This window comes from Lissotriton helveticus, chromosome 9 (assembly GCF_964261635.1).
Source record: "Lissotriton helveticus chromosome 9, aLisHel1.1, whole genome shotgun sequence".
NCBI classification, from domain to species: domain Eukaryota; kingdom Metazoa; phylum Chordata; class Amphibia; order Caudata; family Salamandridae; genus Lissotriton; species Lissotriton helveticus.
Genome location: NC_136070.1, coordinates 806,699,279 through 806,721,040, shown reverse-complemented (window position 1 = coordinate 806,721,040; position 21,762 = coordinate 806,699,279). Strand labels below are relative to the sequence as shown.

At 43.1% G+C, this 21,762-nt stretch overlaps 1 protein-coding gene across 1 annotated transcript in view; it reads left to right on the top strand.

Annotated features, from left to right (window-relative positions):
• Nucleotides 1-21,453, top strand: part of LOC144782986 (uncharacterized) — a 606,463-nt gene extending 585,010 nt beyond the window's left edge. The window contains exons 21-22 of the mRNA XM_078662199.1: nucleotides 7,239-7,292; nucleotides 21,351-21,453. Of these exons, the coding sequence (XP_078518325.1) occupies nucleotides 7,239-7,281 (43 nt within the window). The 3' untranslated portion in view covers nucleotides 7,282-7,292; nucleotides 21,351-21,453. The remainder of the gene's footprint in view (nucleotides 1-7,238; nucleotides 7,293-21,350) is intronic.
• Nucleotides 21,454-21,762: the final 309 nt, after the last annotated feature.

The window sequence follows — 21,762 nt, the reverse complement described above, 5'->3', positions numbered from 1 at the left end:
AATCTTGAACTCATTCATATAATCAATGATGGCAACTATCTTGAGAGAATGGAATTTCGGGCATTTCTGACTTGTCTGTCATAAAATGTATTACTTGCCCACCGATCGACAATCTGCAGTTATTTGATTAGATGACAAAATGGGGTAGGAGCAACACCGTTGTAGGAAATGCGTGAGCAGGTACCATTGCAAGATATACTTAAGATGGGCAGGAAGAAAGTAGACAATCACCTATACGTTTTCCAGAAGAAAGGGTTGGCATCGGAAAGAGTGGTGAAGGTCATAATTAGATGCCCAGTGTTCCTGGTGGATATACCATTGTCGTGTATGCAGTTGCTGTTTGGCAAAACCGCACAAGACAATAGCGAGACTGAGGGACAAAAGTTTGGAGATCCGTACACAAACAGCAGGTTCCGGTGCCATATGAATGTTTAGGGATTGAAACAGGTCAGTTCCTGCAATATGCACATACGGCTAGGGAGATATGGAAGACTCTTCCAGATGGTCCTGGGGTACTTAAAGAATAGCATCCCTGCTGGTCTAATGCAGGGAGGGAGACTGGTAGCTAGTGCCTGTATTGACCTAAAATAAGTCAAGGGAGGGAAAACTATGATTGCCAGAAAATAAGGGACCTCGTATTGCCTGTACTTGCTCACAGATGAGAAGGACAAGACCTATGTTGTGGTTAGAAAAATATTGACTAATATCAGATTTGTTAGTCCAATTGAATTACTCACCAAAAACGCATTTAAAACCGCTAAAATAAAAAAAAAATTACAAATATCCATGCCGGTCCTCTAAATGTCCACGTTGCAAAGCATCAAAGGCAGACTTCTTGACTATGGCATGGGTTTGCCCAAAGCACAGCTCTTGTAGACAGAAGATGTAACAGTAACAACCACTCCCATGTGATTTACTCACACTGATTCCTAAGCAGCATTTTATGGAATAATTCTGTAATTGAAAAAAAGTGTCAATTGAAACATTCATTTGAAGCTTTTGGGGGAATATTAGCTAAGGGTCGCATGGCCGTTCATTGGTTGAGATCACAAACGCTAACATTTCGCAGCCTGGTAAGATACATGATGGAACAAGCTGTTGCAGAGAACTGTCAAGTGAAATTGGACGACAAACTAACAATAATTGCTGCATAATAATAATCCAAGAGTTATCAGACCCCCTCACACTAGGCCACAATGAGTGTTACCATGATGTACCCATGAGTGTATTATGACTGGGCGATACTTGTTTTTCAAACAGGTAGACCGGCGCCAGGGTTAAAGGGTAGCAAAGCAGACTGAAGTTTTTTTACCAGCTTAATGTCTATGCACAGTTGCTATAATAATGGGTTAATAGGGAAAAGTGTTTGACCACTGTGATGCCACAGAGTTATCTGTACTCACTGTACTTGTTCTTGCTACAGGAGTATTAACTATGTATATATGATCTCTGTTATGAGCACTCACTGCACTTGTTTTTCTACAAGAATATTGCGTATATGTTACTGTTCGATTAAAAACTAAAAAAAACAATGCAGCATTTTTTTTAAAGGGACACCAAATCTTTGACAGATATGTCTGGGTTAGTGGTTCTCATAGAGGGATCTTTTTAAAGGGCTCCATGCACTTCTCAAGGAGTATCCACAATAATTATGCATAAAAATTGGGTTACTGTACCTCTTAAACTGATACAAATTGGACATGGAAAGCCCTGAAGACAGAAGGGGTCCTCTAAGAAAGCAAATCATTCAGTCAGTGTTCTTCAAGCCACATTTTGGTACACTCTTGGTCACCCGGCCAGTGCTCACTACGTGCCCTAACCAGGTTGTGCCTGGAGAGAGGTCTATCTAAATGGCAATGAAGTGAAGCACGCTTATCACTGCTCGACAAGTCGGTATTATTGATTCCTGGTCTTCTTCTGTGCTCCTACCCATTTTTAAAAAGGGTGACCGCGACAACCCGGCTTGTTACAGACCCATTTCTCTTTTGGACTCGCTGGGCAAGGTCGCTGGGAGACTAATTCTGGAACGTCTCCAGGATTGGGCTAAAGAGAAGAAGATCTTAACAGACCTACAGTTCGGGTTCCAAGAGGGATTGGGTACAGTTGAGCAGGCCCTTAACTTGACACTACTCATGGGCAAATACGCCTGGACTAAAGGCGGTAAGCTTTACCTGGTCTATGTGGACTTAAGCTCCGCCTTTGATTGCGTAATTCACTCTAAATTATGGGAGATTTTGTATAATCTGGGTATCGATCCTCCACTCCTGAACTTTCTTCGTGAGCTCTATTCGGATGCCACAGCACGTGTGAGGTATGGCACAAATGGTGAGCTTTCGGATTCTTTCAACATCACAAAAGGCGTTAGGCAGGGGTGCGTCCTTGCTCCATTCCTATTTAACATTTATACAAATGGACTGGAGCAAGCGATGCTGGTAGACAACAAGGATCTTCCTTGCATAAACACCCGGCCAATTCCCGCATTATTGTACGCCGATGATTCAGTCATTCTAGCGAGAACCCCAATCCAACTCCAGCTCCAACTGGACAAGTATTGCCAATATATGCTTTCTCTTGGTTTAAAAGTCAACAAATCCAAGACTTTTGTTATGCAAATCGGTAAGAAAGCTTCAAAATGCAAACCTCTTTATATTGACAGTACTAGGTTAGAAACAGCAAGGAAATATCCATACCTAGGGATCCTTATTGATGACCGTATGTCTTGGAAACCTGCCACCTCCAGTAAGTCACTGCAGTTTCAGCGCACCACAATGGCGCTGTCCTCTTTTTCAAGGAAATTGGGTAAACCCGCTCCTGCTGTACTAATGAGAATATACCAAGCAAAATGCGTGAGTGTGGCCACCTACGGAGCGGGCGTATGGGGCTACACTCCTGTTAATGAGCTCCAAGTAATTGAAAACGATTTCCTGAAATATGTATTAGCTCTTCCTCGCAGTGCCCCTAATTACGGTAGCCATGTTGAGCTCGGTTGGGATTATCTCTCTGACACCATTAGATACCAACCGATCCTCCTCTGGCATCGTATTTGGACTAAGGAGCAATGTCTCCTTACTCGGCTGTTAATTACCGACTGCTTGTCATTGGTTCACTGGAAAAGGATCCCCTGGCTTTTGTATGTTTTTAATTTTTTGAATGATCTGAATTGCCTAGCTTTTTTTACAAATCCTATCTCACTAATGTCTATACCAAGAAAGACTCTGAAGAACCTATGTGTCACCCACTTAAGAGAATTACGCTTGTGTTCTGAAATTGGCAAACAAACAAATATCCATTTATTGACGGCACAATCCTCCTACGGTATCCAACCATATCTGTCTTTTTATTTATCAAACTACGATAGATATGTTTTAACCAGATTTCGGTTTGACTGTTTTTATCGTCTTGTCTCGTTCCCGGAGCCTTTAGATTGGTCCCGCGAACTAAGCAGATGCCCCTGTGACGATTGTTCTATCCAGTCCACTTTGCATGTAATATTATTCTGTAGCTTGTACGAGACCCCGCGTAAACGCTGGTTGGTCCCACTACTTCGACAATTTGGGCTGAGAAGATGCAGACCTGCTCTTTTGGCATTACAGTACTTAGATACTCCATATGTTGCCAAATCTATAGCTTGCTTTTTAAAGGCTTGCTTGAAAATTCGCTCTCAATTTGCTGTTTCTGCATCTTAAAATATTCTGTTTATTGTGCGTATAACTCTCATTCTTTCGCCACATAGGATATCATTGTACAGTTGACTTGTTAGAAATATTCAATTTATGTCTTTGTATATATTAATCAATATTGTCCTTTTAACTGTTGCAAAATTTTTTATAATGAACTTTTATGATTGTAAATTCAATCGAAATAAAGTTTGTTTTGAATTTGAATTTATCACTGCTCCTGGGCTGGTCAATATGTTGTCATGGATTAAAATAGTTCTTCTCTTGGGCTTTGATTTTGCCATCAATAGCTGGGCTTCACTTCCTCAAATTTCTCTCCTGGTTTGGCACTGTAGTTTGCAGATGAGGAGGTCACAGCTGGGTCATTGCTGCGATACCAACATCCTCTTTGTGTGGGCAGCTCTAGTCAATCAGTCAAGCTCCTTCCTTTGGGGCTGTCCGCACAATATCCATAGTTCATGCAGACGTCCCCTCAGCCTCACACAACGTGGTAGTAGAATCTACAATCCAGGGGCTCAAAAGCACTCTCTACCGGGTAACCTGTAGAATCTTCTTCTGGAGTCCAGAGCAGTGCCATGTATTGGCTTCAGGTGGCCAGTATGTATCTTAAAAGCAATGGCCCCGAATTCAGAACAAGATCGTTCCCTTGTTCAACTTATCCAGTTAGAGAAGTGGTCAGTTGGATGAGCTGTTTTCTGAACCATCTGTAAAGTATGTGGAGGGCAAACAGGCTGGAACTGGTCACAGTTGACCAGATGTGTATTGGGCAGCCAAGCCATATGTCTGCAAAACAAGGGTGGGTCACATTGGAAAACTGTACAGAAAGATCCACCAATGCTTTTATATTTTTACTGCCCGAAAAGTATTGGTAATATGAAAACTGCCATTGAAATGAGTCGTGCCCACTGGGACTAACTCCATTGTGAGGACGCCCCACTGCAGGAGCCCACCAGGTCACGTACAAATATTGTACCTGCAAAATCTGTATATAGCTACAGGTGGCTGAAGGAGCATCTATTTTTGCCTTAACTGGCTTTGCTGAAGGGCTGTTAGGCTTTTTCTCCAAGTCGTCCAGGTAAAGAATGTTGGTAGTCAAACAAATGCATCACTCTCATCTGCCACCAATGTCTTTATAGCGTGTGAAAGAGAGGTGTGTTTTTTCATTCACAAGTAATGAGGCACTTTCACAGTACCCCACTCCCGGAGAGTGGAGGCTTCTGATGAAGAATAACTGAAAATACAAAGCCAGTGGATTAAGGTTAGCAAATGGAGACAAAAACTGAGGGATTCAATACACCAAAATGGGTCCCTTGGAACATCTGATTTGCAAGCAGGGGTCCCAGTAATAGGCACACTTGGCAGGCCTGCTGACTCGCCCTGTCACAGAAAGACAGACACAAATGTAATTGAGGAGCTTACTTTTCTTAAGAGATATTTATGTAGTTTAAATTTCAGGTTGCTCACTTCAGAAATCCATCTGGCTATGTATAAAACATCTTAAGTATTTAACTGTTAGATTGAGAAGGCTTGAAAACATTGATAGGAAGAGCTACGAGTCATCCAACACTTTTTTTAATGAAATATGGTCCTTATTTATGAGGCCCTTACGCCGCCGTTGCGTCACGTTTTTCTGTCACGCTGCGATGGAGTTAAAAATGCGCCACACTGCGTCATATTTACAAAGTGACACAAAGTAACCCCCTGCACTACATTATACCTGCAACAGATATAATGTATTCAGGGTGGGCGTTCCGGCGCAGAAAAGGCTTGTAGAAGTGTTGCAGTGACATCTATGATCTGCGCCACTTCCACGGCCTCACTGCGTCAAATCCTTACGCCTGCTTGAAGTTGGCATAAGGGGTTACACAGGCCTTTTCACATGGGGCTTGCCCCACATGAAATGACACATTGCTGGAGTTGCGACTGTTTCCAGACACACTCCAGCAATGCGCCATTTTTGCGCTGACAGATATGTCAGGATTCCTGACGTATCTGTCAATCCTTGCAACATGGAGTGCCGTACAGTAAATATGGCGCATCCATGGTATCCCAAGGAGGATGCAATGAAAAGTGCTGTATCACTGTTTTACCGCAGCAATGTGCCACTTTTCATGAAGGAGGCCGTATGCTTTTAAGAACCATAAGGTGGCCCTTGTTTAGATAGCGACAAAGTATTCAGTGTAATACCATGCTTGCAGTCGTGCATTATCACAACTGGTACGTGTTATATTACCGATAGTTGTTTCTACACGTTTTTCTGCACTTACAGGCACTACAACAGGTGCTAATGGGTAAGACTTACCAGTGCCGAGAAGTAGCATTAATACGGCCATAGGTTACTGAAACAATGCTCCTGATATTTACATGCCACAAAACGAATTAAATAACTGTTATGACTTACGGGTTAATTCGTGGTGTGCGGCAGGTTAGGTAAGCATGTGCCCCTTGGCGTTTTTTGGTAAGCAAACTAATTACCAGGGATGTGCACTTTTTGTTGTAGCTTTTTATGACTTTTTGCAAGATAACAATTCAGTGTGAATTGTGGTTTTCCAGAAGCTAGTGTGACCTTACAGGAGGGAGTACTTCACATAATAAAAGTGGTGAAACATTCCAAAAAGGACACCGGCTTGAGCAGAAAAGATCTCACTGTAAAATATTCCGGGTGAATTAGTCTTCCTCACGCATTTTTTATGCATAATTTAAAGAAATTTCATATAACGCAAAATTCAGAAATTTAGCAATTTTAGCCTGCAGAATTAACGTTTTGCCCAGGCTTAATTACTACAATTGTATTTTGACTGTGAACTTAGACAATGAACTTTTCCTAATCAATAATAGTTCCTGTGTATTTGGAATAATGTTTTATTATAGGTGTTTTCCAAAGGCAACTTGCACAGAGGTACTTTTCAGAAACACATGAACTGCATTTCATTTGCTAAAATAGTCATAAACATTGAATGTGGTGTTGCATGCGAGATCTGACTTAAAAAGATTTTCAATAGGAGGATCAAATGTAAAAAGGTTTCAAGTTGAAAGACAATGCATATATAACACATTGCTTAAAGTGAGGTTAACGAGCGCCCTCTCTCTTTCCAGGCTTTTCCTCAAAGGAGCGCTAAAAAAATGGGAGATAAATTGGACTTAGCAATTCATTCTACTGCACACTTTAAAAAAATGCATTAGTCTGAATAGCCGTAATATCTTATGTATGAACAAAAAAGGCATGATATGTCTACTACTTCCGCCATGTCTAACGCAGAATCTAGGAGCATCTGTGGAACAGGAAATCGTTTATGATCCTGAAAGAAAATGGCGCAGAGCTCCTGCGGTGCTGTTTTCAGGCCTTTGTTGTTTCGCAATGCCTCGGCCCATCCCTTTCCAGGCCAATTTGGGATCTTACCTGAGTCCATTAGGACCTGTTCAGTACAAACTTTCTGAAGCATTCATAACCTGCTTGGTCTCTGAGAACTGTATATCTCATTATGATACATTTGCATGTGTTATCCTTGGAAACCAGAAAATTCTCTGTAAATAAACATTTTTTGTGCTTCTTTTATCTAGCGATGTTGTTCGGGCCACCACAGTAACTCCGACGTGGAAGTAAGGTATTGCCAGGTAAAGTTATGTATGTCACTGTGTCCCGCTAAAGAATAGCTCTGGTACATGTCAAATACCTCTGTGTTATCCGTTATACTCATAGGGTCAGATTTATCAATATTTGATGCAGCGCAACAAAGCAAGACAAGTTGGTACGATACATCAAAAGGAACGGGCAATCCTTACAGGCATTTTCCTCTTTCTAAGTTCTGCAGCACATTAGAAAAGAAGAAAAAAAGGAGGCAAAATAACAATGGGGCATATTACCAAGCATAAGCGATAATTATCGCTAAGATTGGTTAGAGGCAATAATTATATCGCCGAGCTTCGCCTATTTTTATCGCTTAGAAACCTTGCAATTATCAAGGTTTATCTCCTGAGCGATAAAAATCGGCCGAAATGCATGAATATCGCTGAAAAGTCAGCGATATTCATGCATTACCGAGCTAATGCTCTTAGCCATGTTATCCACCTACCATTGGATAACATGGCTAAGAACTGCTCAGGGGCATGTGTTAGCTTTTGGAGATATTCGCGCTTAGCGCAATTATTTCCAAAAGTTTGTAATAGGAGATAGCGATGTTAGCGACTGTTTCCAGTTGCGAACATCTTAGCACGCCCACTTTGCATGTCATTAGCGATAAATATCGCTGACATGCAAAGTGGGCCCCAAGATGATCGCTATCACCTACTAGCTGTCGCTAACTGGTGTTAGCGACAGCTAGGTAATAGGGCGATAAAATTATCGCCGCTTTAGCGGGAATTTTTCCCGCTAAAGCGGCGATAAGGCCCTTGGTAATATGCCCCAATATTTGTCCTCTTTGCGCTCTTTCAGGAAGGTGTCCAATGTATACACATTCCCAGGTTTCTCTTGTCTTGGTAAATCTAGGAATGCGTCAAAATACATGGGTGAATGCATGAGAACACTCACTCTCCACCCATGTAATGCCTTCCTGGCGCAGAAACCGAAGGCAGCGCCTTGTGTTACTCCAGGTTTACCAAGCCTTACAGGGTCAACCATTGCAGCCTTGGGTGGCTTAATATTCTGACCTAAGGATTGCGTGGTCCTTGTGCCACCAACATAATCCTTTGATACCTCTGGGCCATAATCTATATAAACTAGATTATGCAGGCAGCAGGGGAGGTGATGCATTAAGTGTGCAATGACGCTTGGCAGTGAATAGCTGGTTAAATATGGTTTATGAGTGCATGTTTTAATTGTCATTGCAGTCATTTCACATGCTATAGCTATGTACCTTCAGAGGGCTGCAATTTAGGCACTTTTACGAAAATGTTTAAGTTACGTAGCACAGCCATTCTATATACAGACCATGAGCAACACCCCACATTGTAAAATTACTTAAATATTTAGAAGTCTCACCATTCAGGGGCGTAACGCAGGCCCCTGCATTCCCTGTGGTGCAGGGGGGCCCTTAACTCTTCTCGGGCCCTAACCATACAAATGGGGCTCCACTCAGCCCAAGGCTAATGTAGATCTGTGAGACTCTGGTACCCTGTTCGCATTTGACGTGGCGCCCCCATCATTTTGTGTTTAGCCTCTGTCGGCAGTGCCACAAAATATCCAATTTCTGAAACAGAGATGGTTCTGTTTGTGTTCTGATGTTTGGTTCCAGTGTATTCAAGACATCTGAACCGTTGACTAATAGCAGCTTTCTGTCGATGTAAGTTGTTTAGTTATGCCCAGGGCCATTAGTGATGTGTTTTTTCTATTTGTGGACCTTTGAATGGCCTTACACAAGAATGGCATTTCTCTCTGAAATACATTATTTATTCATTTATTTGGAGTTTCAGTAGAGTGTAGCATACCACATGACTGCTTTACCATCCCGATAAGAAGCATGGGCTGAAGTTGTATGTACAATGATTGTTACACAGATTGAAGACTGTGTGCAGTATTCAAATACTGTGAATACAAGACAAGACAAAAAAGTTATAATAAGAAACCCAGGACAGGGATGTCATTCTTAGCATTTGACTGACTGTTGAGTTTGTTTTGATTGCACACATAAGCATTGGTAGTAGCTAGAGGCAGGCTGAGGTTTTGAAAAAGGGTAAGCAATGGAACTACTATGTAGCTGGTAATAATAGCCAAGGAAACCCCTTTTTTGATGCATTCCTATGACTGTTGGCAAATCCCTTGGAGATCCGTGATGCAAGTCAAGCTCATGCCTCTCTTGTTGGAAGAAGCCAGCCAATCTAATAGCCTGCCAGACCTGCCGCCTTCTGTGTGCTGACAGGCCAAGGATGCTGCAAAATCTAAGCAGTGGTATCTTTTGCCCAGGGTGGCACAGATTTCGCTGGCCTTGTGCAGAGCTTCAGTCTGGGATTTGTCTGTCACGACCTAACACTCTAGCACAGAGGTCTTCAAAGTGTGAGCACCCCCCCCCCCCCCGCCCCCCTCTCGGGGGTTCGTGATTTGTTTCCCTGGGGGATGCCACTGCCTGGCACAGTCACATTCAGGCAAAGTTTCAGCCCAACCCGAAATTTTTTCTTAGCCCCCCACCCCCCGAAATGTGACTCTAGTTACGCCTTTGGTCACATTCAAGGAGCATTGCGCTCTAGTGAGAGGGAGCAAGGGCAGGGCATTGAAACAGTTTGGCAGCACAAACTTCTTTTGCACATTTCTACATTCTCTTTGTTTAAAAAGGCACGGGGAGATGACTGGAGAAAGGTTCTGGGGAGAGCTCCAATCAGAGAGGGCGTGCAGCAGCTCGTATAGAGAGCCAACCCGTGCCCTAACTCCAGGGTGGCCTTTGAGCAGGATGTGGTGTTACAGCTAGAGCTGTTCACTCTTTGTCTGAGGAACCAGAGGTGTCAGTTCAACGTACTTTGATTCCAGGTGAATCAATTATACCACCATGCCTAAAAAGTGAATGTCATTGTGTAATGTTACTGGTGTTCATGTAAAATGTATCTTTGGGTCCAGTTCGTGCTATTTAACACTGCAAAAGAGATGTGAGGTGCTTTAGGGCCGATTTCTTTACTTAAAGCCTTTGAGGGGAAAGATAGCTGGCTGGGGCCCTTTCTGCAACTGCCCACAGGAGGGAGGTGAGAATCAGTGCTATAGGTCCATGCATGAGTAACTCATCCAGTCCAGGATTTTATTCTCTACATCCAGACCTTTTTAGTCCAGATCACTACATTACTAATTCAGGACAACGAGTCCCCGAATGCAAAGAAAAAAAAATACCTATACTGGATGAGCTGTTTCAGTATGTGCCCGGGACCCTTGACAGCAGGGCTGGCTTTTGCATTGGTGATGCCAAGCGCGACAATCTTTGTTGGCGCCCCCAGCGACCTCTTGCTCTATGGATTCCCTCACTGCCACTCTCCATAGACCCTCTCACACATTTAGTGCTACTCACTGCAATGCAGGGTGTCAGAGTGCTACATCATACACCCATATACAGAGACGATGTATGGCAAAGTTGAGGGAATTCTCTGCCTCCTAACCTGATTCTCTTTGTATTAACGAATGTTAAGAGGGTTGTCTGGGAAAGTTCTTTACTCACAATATGTGTGTACACATCTTAAGCTGCAAATGAAGATCAGCGGGCTACGCGAGCACTCCCACAAGCAATCTCGCCCAGAGGCATGCACTCACATATGTTTATGTTTATGTTTATGTCGGTTTATATAGCGCCAAATCACCGGCAGGTCTCAGGGCGCTTTTGACTACAATGACATCACAGCTCGGGCAGCCACAGGAGGCGAGTTAGATCTGTACTGAGCTCAACGCTGTTCTAAATAGAGTTGTCTTTAGGGCTTTCCTAAAGCGGAGCAGATTTCCTTCCTTGCGAAGAGACTCAGGCAGCTCATTCCACATTTTGGGCAGTAGGACCGAGAAGGATCTCCCTCCTTTTGTTGCTAGCCTGAACCGATGACATACAAGCAACTGAGCCTCGGAGGACCTTAGACTTCTTTCGGGCCTGTAGATAACTAGTCTTTCCTTGATATAGGAACATACTAGTATACACTCATACACACAGGCCTATTCTCATGCACTGGTGTAGTCTTTAAAAGAGGCAGGCCTGTGGTATAAACCTCACCATCATCCATAAAAATATATAGCACTGAAGCCTCAAAACGAGTATCCAAGCACTGCATATTAAAGTGTGCTGTCAATTACAATCAGGAGACAGACGTTTTTGTGAACACCATAAACGCATGTTCAGTTTTCTATGTCTCTGGCTCTGAATAAATATACTGCTACACCCGCTGTAAAGGCATACAGTGCACTCACAGATATAGGGCCACATTTATGAAAATGTACTTATCGCTGCGTGAAAACAGCAATACGTCACTTTTCATTGCGCCCTCCTTGCGACACCAATGATGCATCTTATTTACAGTATGACGCATCGTGTCGCAAGGAGTTACAGATACGTCAGTATTACTGACGTATCTGTAGGCGCAAAAATTACGCATTGCTGGAGTGTGTCACAAAAGTGACACAACTCCAACAATGGGTCATTACACATGGGCAAGTCCCATGTTAAATGTGCCTGCGTCAGTCTTACGGCTGCCATGAGGCAGGCGTAAGATATTTAGGCATTTGTGTCCTTGGAGTGGAGCAGTGAAATTTCATTGATTTCAATGCGTCACTTCTATGTCCCTTTCTTGCGTTGGAATGCCCCTGCATATATTATACCTGGCGCAGGGGTTTACAAAGTGACGCATCTACCTAGATGTGTCACTTTGTAAATATGGCACATTTTTTACACCGCTGGTGCATCACAAAAAGAGACGCACCGGCGGCGCAAAAGTGACGCATGGGCTCATAAATAAGCCCAATAGTTTCTACGTGCAGACACGTCTAAAAAAATACACAAACTGTGATTTGCATAATCATAGAGTCACACGCAATGCAAAGAACGAAGAAATACATGAATAAGCGGGCACATCCTAACTTTCTCAACAGCACAAATCCAAACGTACATACTTACAGATAAAGATGTGGACACATGTAAGAGACTTCCCTTTGTCTAATTCCACACACATGTGCCAACACGAATAAACAGATGTTCCAAGAGCTTCACCTAGGCAATACAATGATTCACACCGCTGTTATGGGGCCGTGGGGTGGAATTATTTTGAACTCCACTTCCTTCCACCATGTCTGAATTAGGAACCTGTGAGCACACATATGGAGTGACATCTTCAACATCTTCGCTCTGGACATGCTATCTCACCTAAAGGACCCCAAGGCCCGCCCAGCCTTTTCCTGACACACCCCAAAGCAGACAACCTAACACCTCCCACCCAAAGAACAAAAACAAGAACGACAATGGTAACTGAAGTGCATCTACTGCATGCATTCTGTGAGAGGAAAAATATGTGCCAGGAGTTAGGGGTGGGTGCTCAATATGTTACTGACCTTGCAGGAGCATAGCTGTGTCAACTTGGCCTATAGTCAGTTCAGTCAGCCAGAAGCATTCAGTCATTCAGGAATGAAGGGCTTTGCAGTAATTATTGTAATGTTGTTACCTTCCCCTCTTCTATCCACCATCTTAGAGTTCAAGCCTTTTAACTCAGTGGGTTATATTATGCTGAAACCTTTACCCCAGTTTAGCTATAGATTATTTTGTATACCCATCCCTATTTGCCTAACAGGATGGAGGAAGTGCCGCCAATTATAAGGGATATCTATCACACCACTATCGCATGGCAGGCACGCTTCAGCCTTACATGAGCGCCCCAAGTTATTGGTTATTTACAGGGTGACACATGGCAAAAGGATTGATGTCTTGCTGTCACTACTGTCGCAAATGACTCCGGGTCCCTCCTGTAAGATTGCGCCATGACAATGGCATCCTGTTGGCCCTCGATGTGCTTTACACTATCTGGAGAGAGTAAGCAGTCAGCCCTCTGTAGCGAGTTCATCTGTCTTTTCGGGCCGCCGTGTTCCGCCCATTCCAATGTTACTTCTGGTTCTGTAAAGAAGTAGGGACACTGACTTGTCATTATCTTCAATTTGGCAGGGAAAATTAGTACATTCAGCAGACCCATTGTTTTTCGTTTTTTGCTTAACATCCAAGACACTGGCCCTGTGATGCTGGATCGCCAGGTTATAGTGTGGGAAAAGCATGACTTTCCCATTGCCGACTGTGATAAGGCCTTCTTTCATGGTGCCCTGGAGGTTTACATCCTGATCTCAGAAGTTGAGAATCTTGGCCAATATGGATCTTGGAGGGGCTCCTGGAGGAGGGTGGGGATTTGGTGGCTGTTGGGGTCTTGCCAGAGTACTCTAAAGAGTAAATCAAACACTCTAAAAAGTAAATCAAGCAGACAGCCTTTCAGGGGCCTCAAGTATCAGACATCCAGGATTCAATATTTTGTGTGGGATTTCACCTTTTGTCCTCTCAGACAGACCTAATATGTGCAAGTTATACCTCCCGTCCCTGTCTCCTGCATCGTCAGCACGGCCCTCTACAAAGTTAACTTGGTCAGTCAGTTTATGCATTTGTTTCTGTAGATCAGAAGTCCTTGGCTGCAGCTCCTGGAGTGTTGATTCTGTGTAGCGGACCCTGTTGGAGAGCTTGCACTCATCATTTCATAAGAACGTAACATCAATGACCAAGCATCGACTTTACCTTCTAGCATTGTTCTGTTCTCTAAGATGGCCTCAAAACTCTTGTCCACTATTATTTGAGCTAAGCTCTCTAAACCAGGCACTGTTGTTATTTTGTGTCTGCTCATGGGCATGATGATGTGTTCATGGTCAACCACCACTGTTCCGACAATTGCCACGGGATTAATAATCGCTCTGGACCTGCCAATTACCAGTTGATGCACCAGCTTCCCTTCCCTAGTGATCACCCCCGCTTCCAGTTACAGTTGGCTCTAGAGAGTGGGATGTTATGGGGTACAAGCAGCTTGTGGAGGTTATTGGGAGCTTGCCAGTGCTGGGGTGATTGTTCCTAGACTTTGACGAAAGGCCAGCAATCCTCTGTACCGGGAGCAGGTGGATCGTTCCTGACGTGCTCCACCATATCAACATAGCCATCAATGTGAACGGGAGAGTATATTGCTCGGAGCAAAAGCAAAAACTGTCATCGGTGGTACCCTAGCTATGATCATGCACTGTCAGTGAGGGAGCTCATACAGCCCACGGCACTCAGAGCAGATGTTGTTGATGAAGGCGCAAGAGATGGGAACAATCAGACACTCTCAAATAAGGAGAGGAAGGAGATTTGCTCATTGGCCCACTCCCCCTCAACAAGCACACCAAATAGCAGTTAGCAGCCCTCATCTATGAGCTGGGTTTTTATCTGCATGATCTCAGGGTCATCAGCTTTTGGCTCTTGCCCCCCTCAACCACATCAGGTTTGTCTTGTGTGCCCCGCCCTTGTAGAGCAGGCATTAATAGAAGGGAAACAGTGGAAAGGGTCGGTAGGCCACACCTGTTGGCACTCACAAAACACTGTGAGGAAAAGGCAAGGTTCACCGGGGTCCACTGGGCAGCTCACCTTCTTGTTGTGCAGTGTCCCACCCTTCCTCTGCACCTTCCAGCTGTGTCATTGGCCAACAGGCTGTGTAATGGCATTTGTCCAGTATAATGCTGGCTCTCTGCTCACAGACCTGATCCCTACTGTGTATGGGTGTCTTAAAAGTAGTTGCCTTGTCCAGGAGGACGGTTCACAGGCCCCGAAGTGCAGGAAGGCGAGTGCCAGAGCCTTGTCCTTGCACGACAGCAAAGCCGGAAGCCAGATCCCCAAGGTCTAACTAGTGCAAGGGGCCAAGACCACAGGGGCACACCGCCCCATATCGGTTAGCCTCTCACCATGTCCAAGAGCCCAATCTCTGGGCCCGACAACATCTGCCTGAGCTGCAGATTAGAGCGCTGGTGCCATTTTGAAGAATCACAAGGAAGCTCTTGCAGACCCTCGGCTCTCCACTGTCAAACTGCAGGGTATAGATCCATGTTGAGGCTCACATTCAGTGCAGCTCTACATCATCAGCCCGATCTATTTTTACAAGTACTGAGGCCCTGTTCTGGTTGCAGAAACCAAAACTAGCTGGGCCGTCATCAGAACTCACTCTGGTTCGTCCCCCATGCTGCACGCCAGGCCACGCCTTCAGGTTACAATGGCCACTTGTCATTGAAACTGGAAATGGAAAATTATCAGCACTGATTGTACCTGTAAAGTAGCAGTGCCAATGCTTATTCTAAATTCAGATTTGTTAAATATTTAAAGAATATTATTAGTATTATACAGGCATATTGCATTTTCGAATGATGAACACAATGCTGAATATGTGGCATTGTTATCAGACTTTGGTACTTGTCTATTGCAACGTAATGCAAATACTGGAGATTTTAATGTATATCTAATAGGTCTTTCGGAAGAAAGTGAAGGCCATTCCAATTTTGTTTAAACAAAAACAAGAGGACCCAATACGGTAAACAAGGACCTTGGGTATCAGTATTTTATAAGAACAGTGGTCCTTGGTGAAGAACTAATATAAATAAACAATCAATATAGTCATATACTGTGCTATATTACTACTGTCCAGCCGGACAGTGAAATTTAATTAATAACAAATTTGAAGATCTGACAAGAACAAATAAAGCGGGACACAATCCTGCATCCTACACATTACAAAACATATACAGTGAACAAAACATTCAGGCAGGGCAAGAAAGGCTTGTTTGCAATGAGAACAGGTAAACAAGTAAAATGAAAAAGACAACCGTAACACTAGAATATCAATTAAGATTGTGTGCACGGTGTTCAAGCAAGTCGACGACGTTTCGATCCTTTTACAACAATATTAGGATCATCATCAGGACAATTTTTATAAGCCTGAATAGCGTGACGCCAACAAAAATTGTGGCTAGAAGGTCTTGACAAACCGGGAATGGGTGGAGGCACAGATACCAAGCATTATTTTAAAACAATTGGGCAATGTAATGCTAGTGCTGAAGGACTGATGACTTTGCTGCCGGGTGGCGGCATGAGGTCCTAAGCTGTTTGAGGCCGGGGGCCACAGTGGGCGGGTCTGGTGTTCACGGATGGAGAAGGACTAAATTAAGTACGTGAAGGGGATGAGCGGTCCGCGGTGGCATGACTGGTCTGTGGTCCGCGGACGATAAAGCGCTCAATGAAGTACGATATGGGCAGGAACGGTCCGCAGTGGTGTGGCCGATCAGAACCAGTAAGTGGGTAACCAGGCAAGGAGCTTGATGGCTGCGATTCTGGACCTAGGGCATTGCATTGCCAAATTGCTTTTAATTAAGGCTTCATATCAGGACAAAAACGTCTCTGGGTCTCTAATGATTCCAGCTGTGAAGATTTGTAAAGAAAACAAACGCTTTCAATCGATATGTGTGTGTTGGCACCACGCTAAGGATAAATAAACATTATGACATCTTAATTTCTAATGCGTGGTGGCTTGATTTGTGGCACGAGTAAGGATGTGTATATAGTTCAAGCTCAAGTAAGACTAGAGTTTGTATTAACTAGTCTCTTGCATTGATGGATAAACAATCTGTAAATTACATAGCACTTGTTACAGCATTAGGTGAATCTTTAGAAACTCTCAAATATCTCTAATACAAGGTCATTCTACATTGAAATCTTCTGTCGAAGTGAACTACATGAACTTTTAGCAGAAATGGTATGGCTTGGCATGAAAGAGAAAGTGGTTCTGAATTACCTTTCCCTTCAATTATGTCAACCCGATGTCATTCTCTTTTTTTGCTTCATGCTTTTCTAACATTTCTTTCAATCAAAAATATTCGAATGGATTTATTCTCGAAAAAATATTTTTGATTGATTTCACCCGCCATATTGTTATACTGATAGTCCATAAAGCATCGCTGCAAAAATTGTGCCTTCCTCCTTATCAACTGAGGTGCCATGACACTTCAAAAGGCATCACTGCCATTTCTAAATTCGTAGAAAACGTCTATTTCTGTTATCATCACTACGCTATTAACTCAAAAGTCAAAGGTAAACTGGAGGAATATACGTAAATCACAGTCCATCTAAGTAACTCTTACCTGTTTTTGTACACATGCTGCTCAAACAAAGCCATTAGATTGTTCTGTTTCTCTCATAAATCTCCATTTGGTAATTTTAAGTAAGAATGAATGCTTTGCATTTAGCTTACTGCAAGAAAGAACCAAAATCAGGATGCCATTGTGACTCCTCTGATGTGACCTGCGGGTCTGTCTGTGTAGCCTGGGTAGACTTTTTCATCCATATATTGTGTTTTTGTGCTGCAGTTTAGTGCATAGTGTAGAACAAGACCACAGTAGTTTTAATTTCAGTTTAGATAGAACTGTATTGAGACATTTGGTTCATAACACATCCGTCCACACCTATGTTCGTCACATAAGAAACAAATGGCAAGCTCAAATCATGTAAAATGCAAAAGGGATGCAACCGCAATCACAAAATCTGAAACATATACATTAGCTAAAAGTTCAATTGCAGGCTTCCTTGAAAAAAAAAATGATACTTTAAAAACATTGGTTTTAGAAACTAGAAATCTTTTGATTGGAATTAAAAACATTGGCGAGTCAATGTGGGATAAATTAGAACACTTGACATTTAGGGGACGATTAAAATTCGGCCTGGAAAGGCTCTGACCGATTTCGGTTTACTTTACGACCGCCGCATTACAATGCTGGCTGTCGGAAACTAAACCGGCTGGTTATTCCGGCTGCCTTCTGACGAGCTCAAGGAGCCGTTGGCCAGTCGGAGCTCAGCCCATAATCCCAAAGAGCGGTCTTTCCACCCTTGGGATTACGAGGCCCGTTTTTCGGCAGGGTTTCCATGCCAGCCTTTCCGACATGGAAACCCTGTCGGAAAGCGTGTTTAGGGGCCCCTAGCAGGGCCACTTTGTATGCGCAGCCTCCGGTTGGGTGCTGAGGGGGAACCTGTGGTACCTCCCGGGATTAACACCAATTCCTGTTTCCCTATGGGAGACTGTACTATGGCCAGTTTACGGCCGTAATACATGCTCCCACAGGGAATGTCAGAATGCGCATCCTAATCGTTCAGTCCCAGTTCCGAGACGGTGTCGGGCAGACGCAAGTCCGCCCGCCCGCCATCGTCATAGGCCCCTTAATGTACAGGGACATATTCCTTCTCTGTTCTATACAATTGCAAACATCTCAGATAATATAGATTGGATTACAGCTAAATCGGAACTTTAATATTTCAGAATATAAATTAGAATTCAAGGACACTTATTTCGTTTCCTAAAGTTTTTAAAGCGAGAAAGATCGGTTTCCTTCTTAAAGATTCATAATCCTGCCTGAGGGATATTTTTAAAGCTGATTTTTTTAATGCCATATTACCCTGCACAGTACATGCTAATTTCTAATTTATGTTTGCCTTTAATAATGATATTGCCCACTTTCTTTTGCTTCATAAAACATCTTTCCAGCAAAGATACTGGAATTTATAGGTGCTCAGAACATGTGAATCACTGCCAATTCAGCCCAAAAATATGATTTAATATTGGATAGTTCTTATCATTATTCCTTTGATGTGAATTAAAATTTGTTGTAAGCATAAACTTTTATTGTGCACACACCCATCACTTAAATCTAGATTAAATACCCCAGCAACTTAAAGAGCTAAAAGTGATATTCTCAACAAGGTTTCTAAAGAGAGACCTCTGTACATAATAATAATTTAATCTATTAAAATCATTTATAAAGCGCCTGGTTACACCAACTGGTGTGTCCCTACGCTAGAAGCTGCTACATAAAAGGCTGAGAAAGGGTCTAGCCATAGAGCAGAGGCAGATATGGACAAACTAAACTCACAACTGGAAAAGCCATGTTTTCAAGCCTTTCGGGAAAGCATTTTTCCGATGGTTGAGAGCAGAGAAGGGGAGGTAATGTATTCCAGTTTTTTGCTGGTAGGTAGCCAAATGAGCGCACACCCATTTTTGCTCTTTGGATTTCAGGGACCTTGAGCAGGTGAGCCCCTGTTGATCTCAGGTGACGTGTCGGATTATAGGGTATAAGAAAATCGTTCAGTTAACTAGGCCCCTTGCCCTCTAGGCTCCAGTAACAAAAGCACAAGTCTTTAAACAGAATTCTTTTGTTAACAGATAGCCACTGCAGGCATTCAAGGCTTCCCCTGAAGAAGCTCTCTTTGGTAGATTGAGAACTAGGTGGGCTGCCGCATTCTGAATGCTTTGCAGCCTATGGAGACTTTTTTTGTTACTCCTAGGTAGAGGACATTTCAATGGTCCAGCTGGGATGTTACGAGAGTATGAACCAGGGTTTTCCTGGCTGAAATGGGAAGGATACCCAAGGTTTTCTTTAACATTTTGAGGATTCCAAAGCACTCCCCTGTGACCTTCTTGGTGTGGGTCTCGAAAGATAGTTTAGGGTCAAGCTAGACTCCCAGATTTTTAACTTACTCCTTAGGGCTAGGTGTGGGACCCAGCATCTGGGGCCACCATGCTGAGCATCAGACGGAAGGGGACTTCACTACGCATATGACACAGTGGTCATATTGTGTTTTTCCACAATCCCCTACAGATTAAAGAGAGTTGGTCTCAAAATTGAGCCATGTGGGACCCCTTGTGAGAGTGGCATGAACATATGTGGATGCTGTGCAACTTGAAAGCTGCGGTCCAGTAGGAAGGAGGTCATCAACTTTAGAACTGCTCTGTCCAGCCCACCTGACCAGAGTCGCTGCAGGAGCAGTTTGTGGAAGACAGTGTCAAAGGCTACGCTGAGGTCCAGCAGGATCAAAGCTTCAGTGTGACCAGCATCCGCACGCCTCCATAGTGTCTCCATAGCGAGGAGTAACTCTGACTCCCTAGAGTACGTGGCTTTAGAGCCTGATTGTGTGGGATGGAATAAATTATGCTGGTTGCTATGTGCAAGCAATTGCATGTTCACCACTTCCTCTGCCATTAAAAAAAAAAAGGCAGGAGTGAAATGGGACATAGGATATCTAACAAACCCGGGACTGCTTGATGGTTTTTTCATGAGGGGGAGAACAATTGCGTGTTTCCACTTCATCAGAACCTCAGCATGTTGAAAAGATAGCTCCAAGAGCTGCTTTACATATGATAAGATTGTATCTAGCCCTTTCCTAATTATTTTAGGCGACACTGGATCGATGGGTGAGCCATAGTTAATGCTTAGGGACATATGGTTGAATTTTACTAAAGTCACAGCAGAAAACAATGCTCTGGTCAGTAAGGATTTTAGATGATCATATTTCCATTTACATTTCAATTAAGAAATGCCTAGATACTTATAGGATTCTTTTTCCTGCACTTTGTATTTGTCTAGAAACCAAGTAACATGAATTCGTTTTCTCCCAAACACCATTGTTTTGGCTTTTTCTATGTTTACCCAAAAAAGTATTTACTTTGCAATCGCTGCTTGTAATAAAATTTACATGTAAACCCACAGCTCTATAATCCAATACAATTAGGTCATCAGCATAAAGCAGATAAGGAATGTAGAACACTCCCTTTTATGGAAAAATTCATTTGTTTCTTTCAAAGTGGCCAGCAAAACTGCCACGTTTTAACTAAAAAGCAAGGGAACCAAAACACAACTCTGATGAAGACCATTAAATATTTTAATCTTTTTGGACGGCCAACCCACGTGCTCCATTTGCACCTAAGACAATTTAGTGTGTGGAGACCTTAGATAAGTGACAAGAGGCCCTTTGAGCTCTTGCAAGACCCCCACTTACATCACATGTGACCTCTGACCAAAGAATAAAATGCTTAAGATCACAGTAGAATAGGACAGCCAGTAGAAAGTCTGGGTGATTATGCAGCAGATGGGTGATTTTGAAAGGCCAATATGATTGGAGCAGTTACCCACCTGCTAGACAGCCTAGACGTGTTTGGGACGAGTCACTCCTTACATGGCAAGTCTAATATGTCAAGATCCTCTCTGTCTTTTAACAGCACTGATTTGTTGGTACATCTCCAAAAATCCACACATGGTAACGGTAACCAGCTCGTGATTTGGCCCATTTTGTTCTACTGTTACTGCACTGCGCCTGTTCATACTGACTTCTGTTCCTGATTCTGTTTTGCTTTTTTTTGTTGCAGGTCCAGTTCTCGGATCTGAACAGTAATGTCACGCAGGAAGGATATTAGATTGGATAACTGTGCTTTATTTTACCTTGCTTGTGTGTTTAATAAACAATCCTTAGATCTCAGTGTGTTCCTGAGCTTTTCATAATATTTTTTCAGTTATGGGCACGGATTAGCAGCTTTTGAGGTTTACTGTTGTGTTTTTGCAGTATTTTTGCAGCAATTTTCATTTGTTTACATTGACAGATTTAGGATCCAGACCACAAAGTCCTCGGACAGGGTCAAGAGTCTGACAGTTTTCTACCAATCTGCTGATGACAAAGGTTTATTTTGCTTTATGTGACACTGTTTTGATCTATCTTTGATTTACAGTCTTGAACAGATCTTTCTCACATTCCTATTTTACAATTCTTTTTTAAGAAAACTT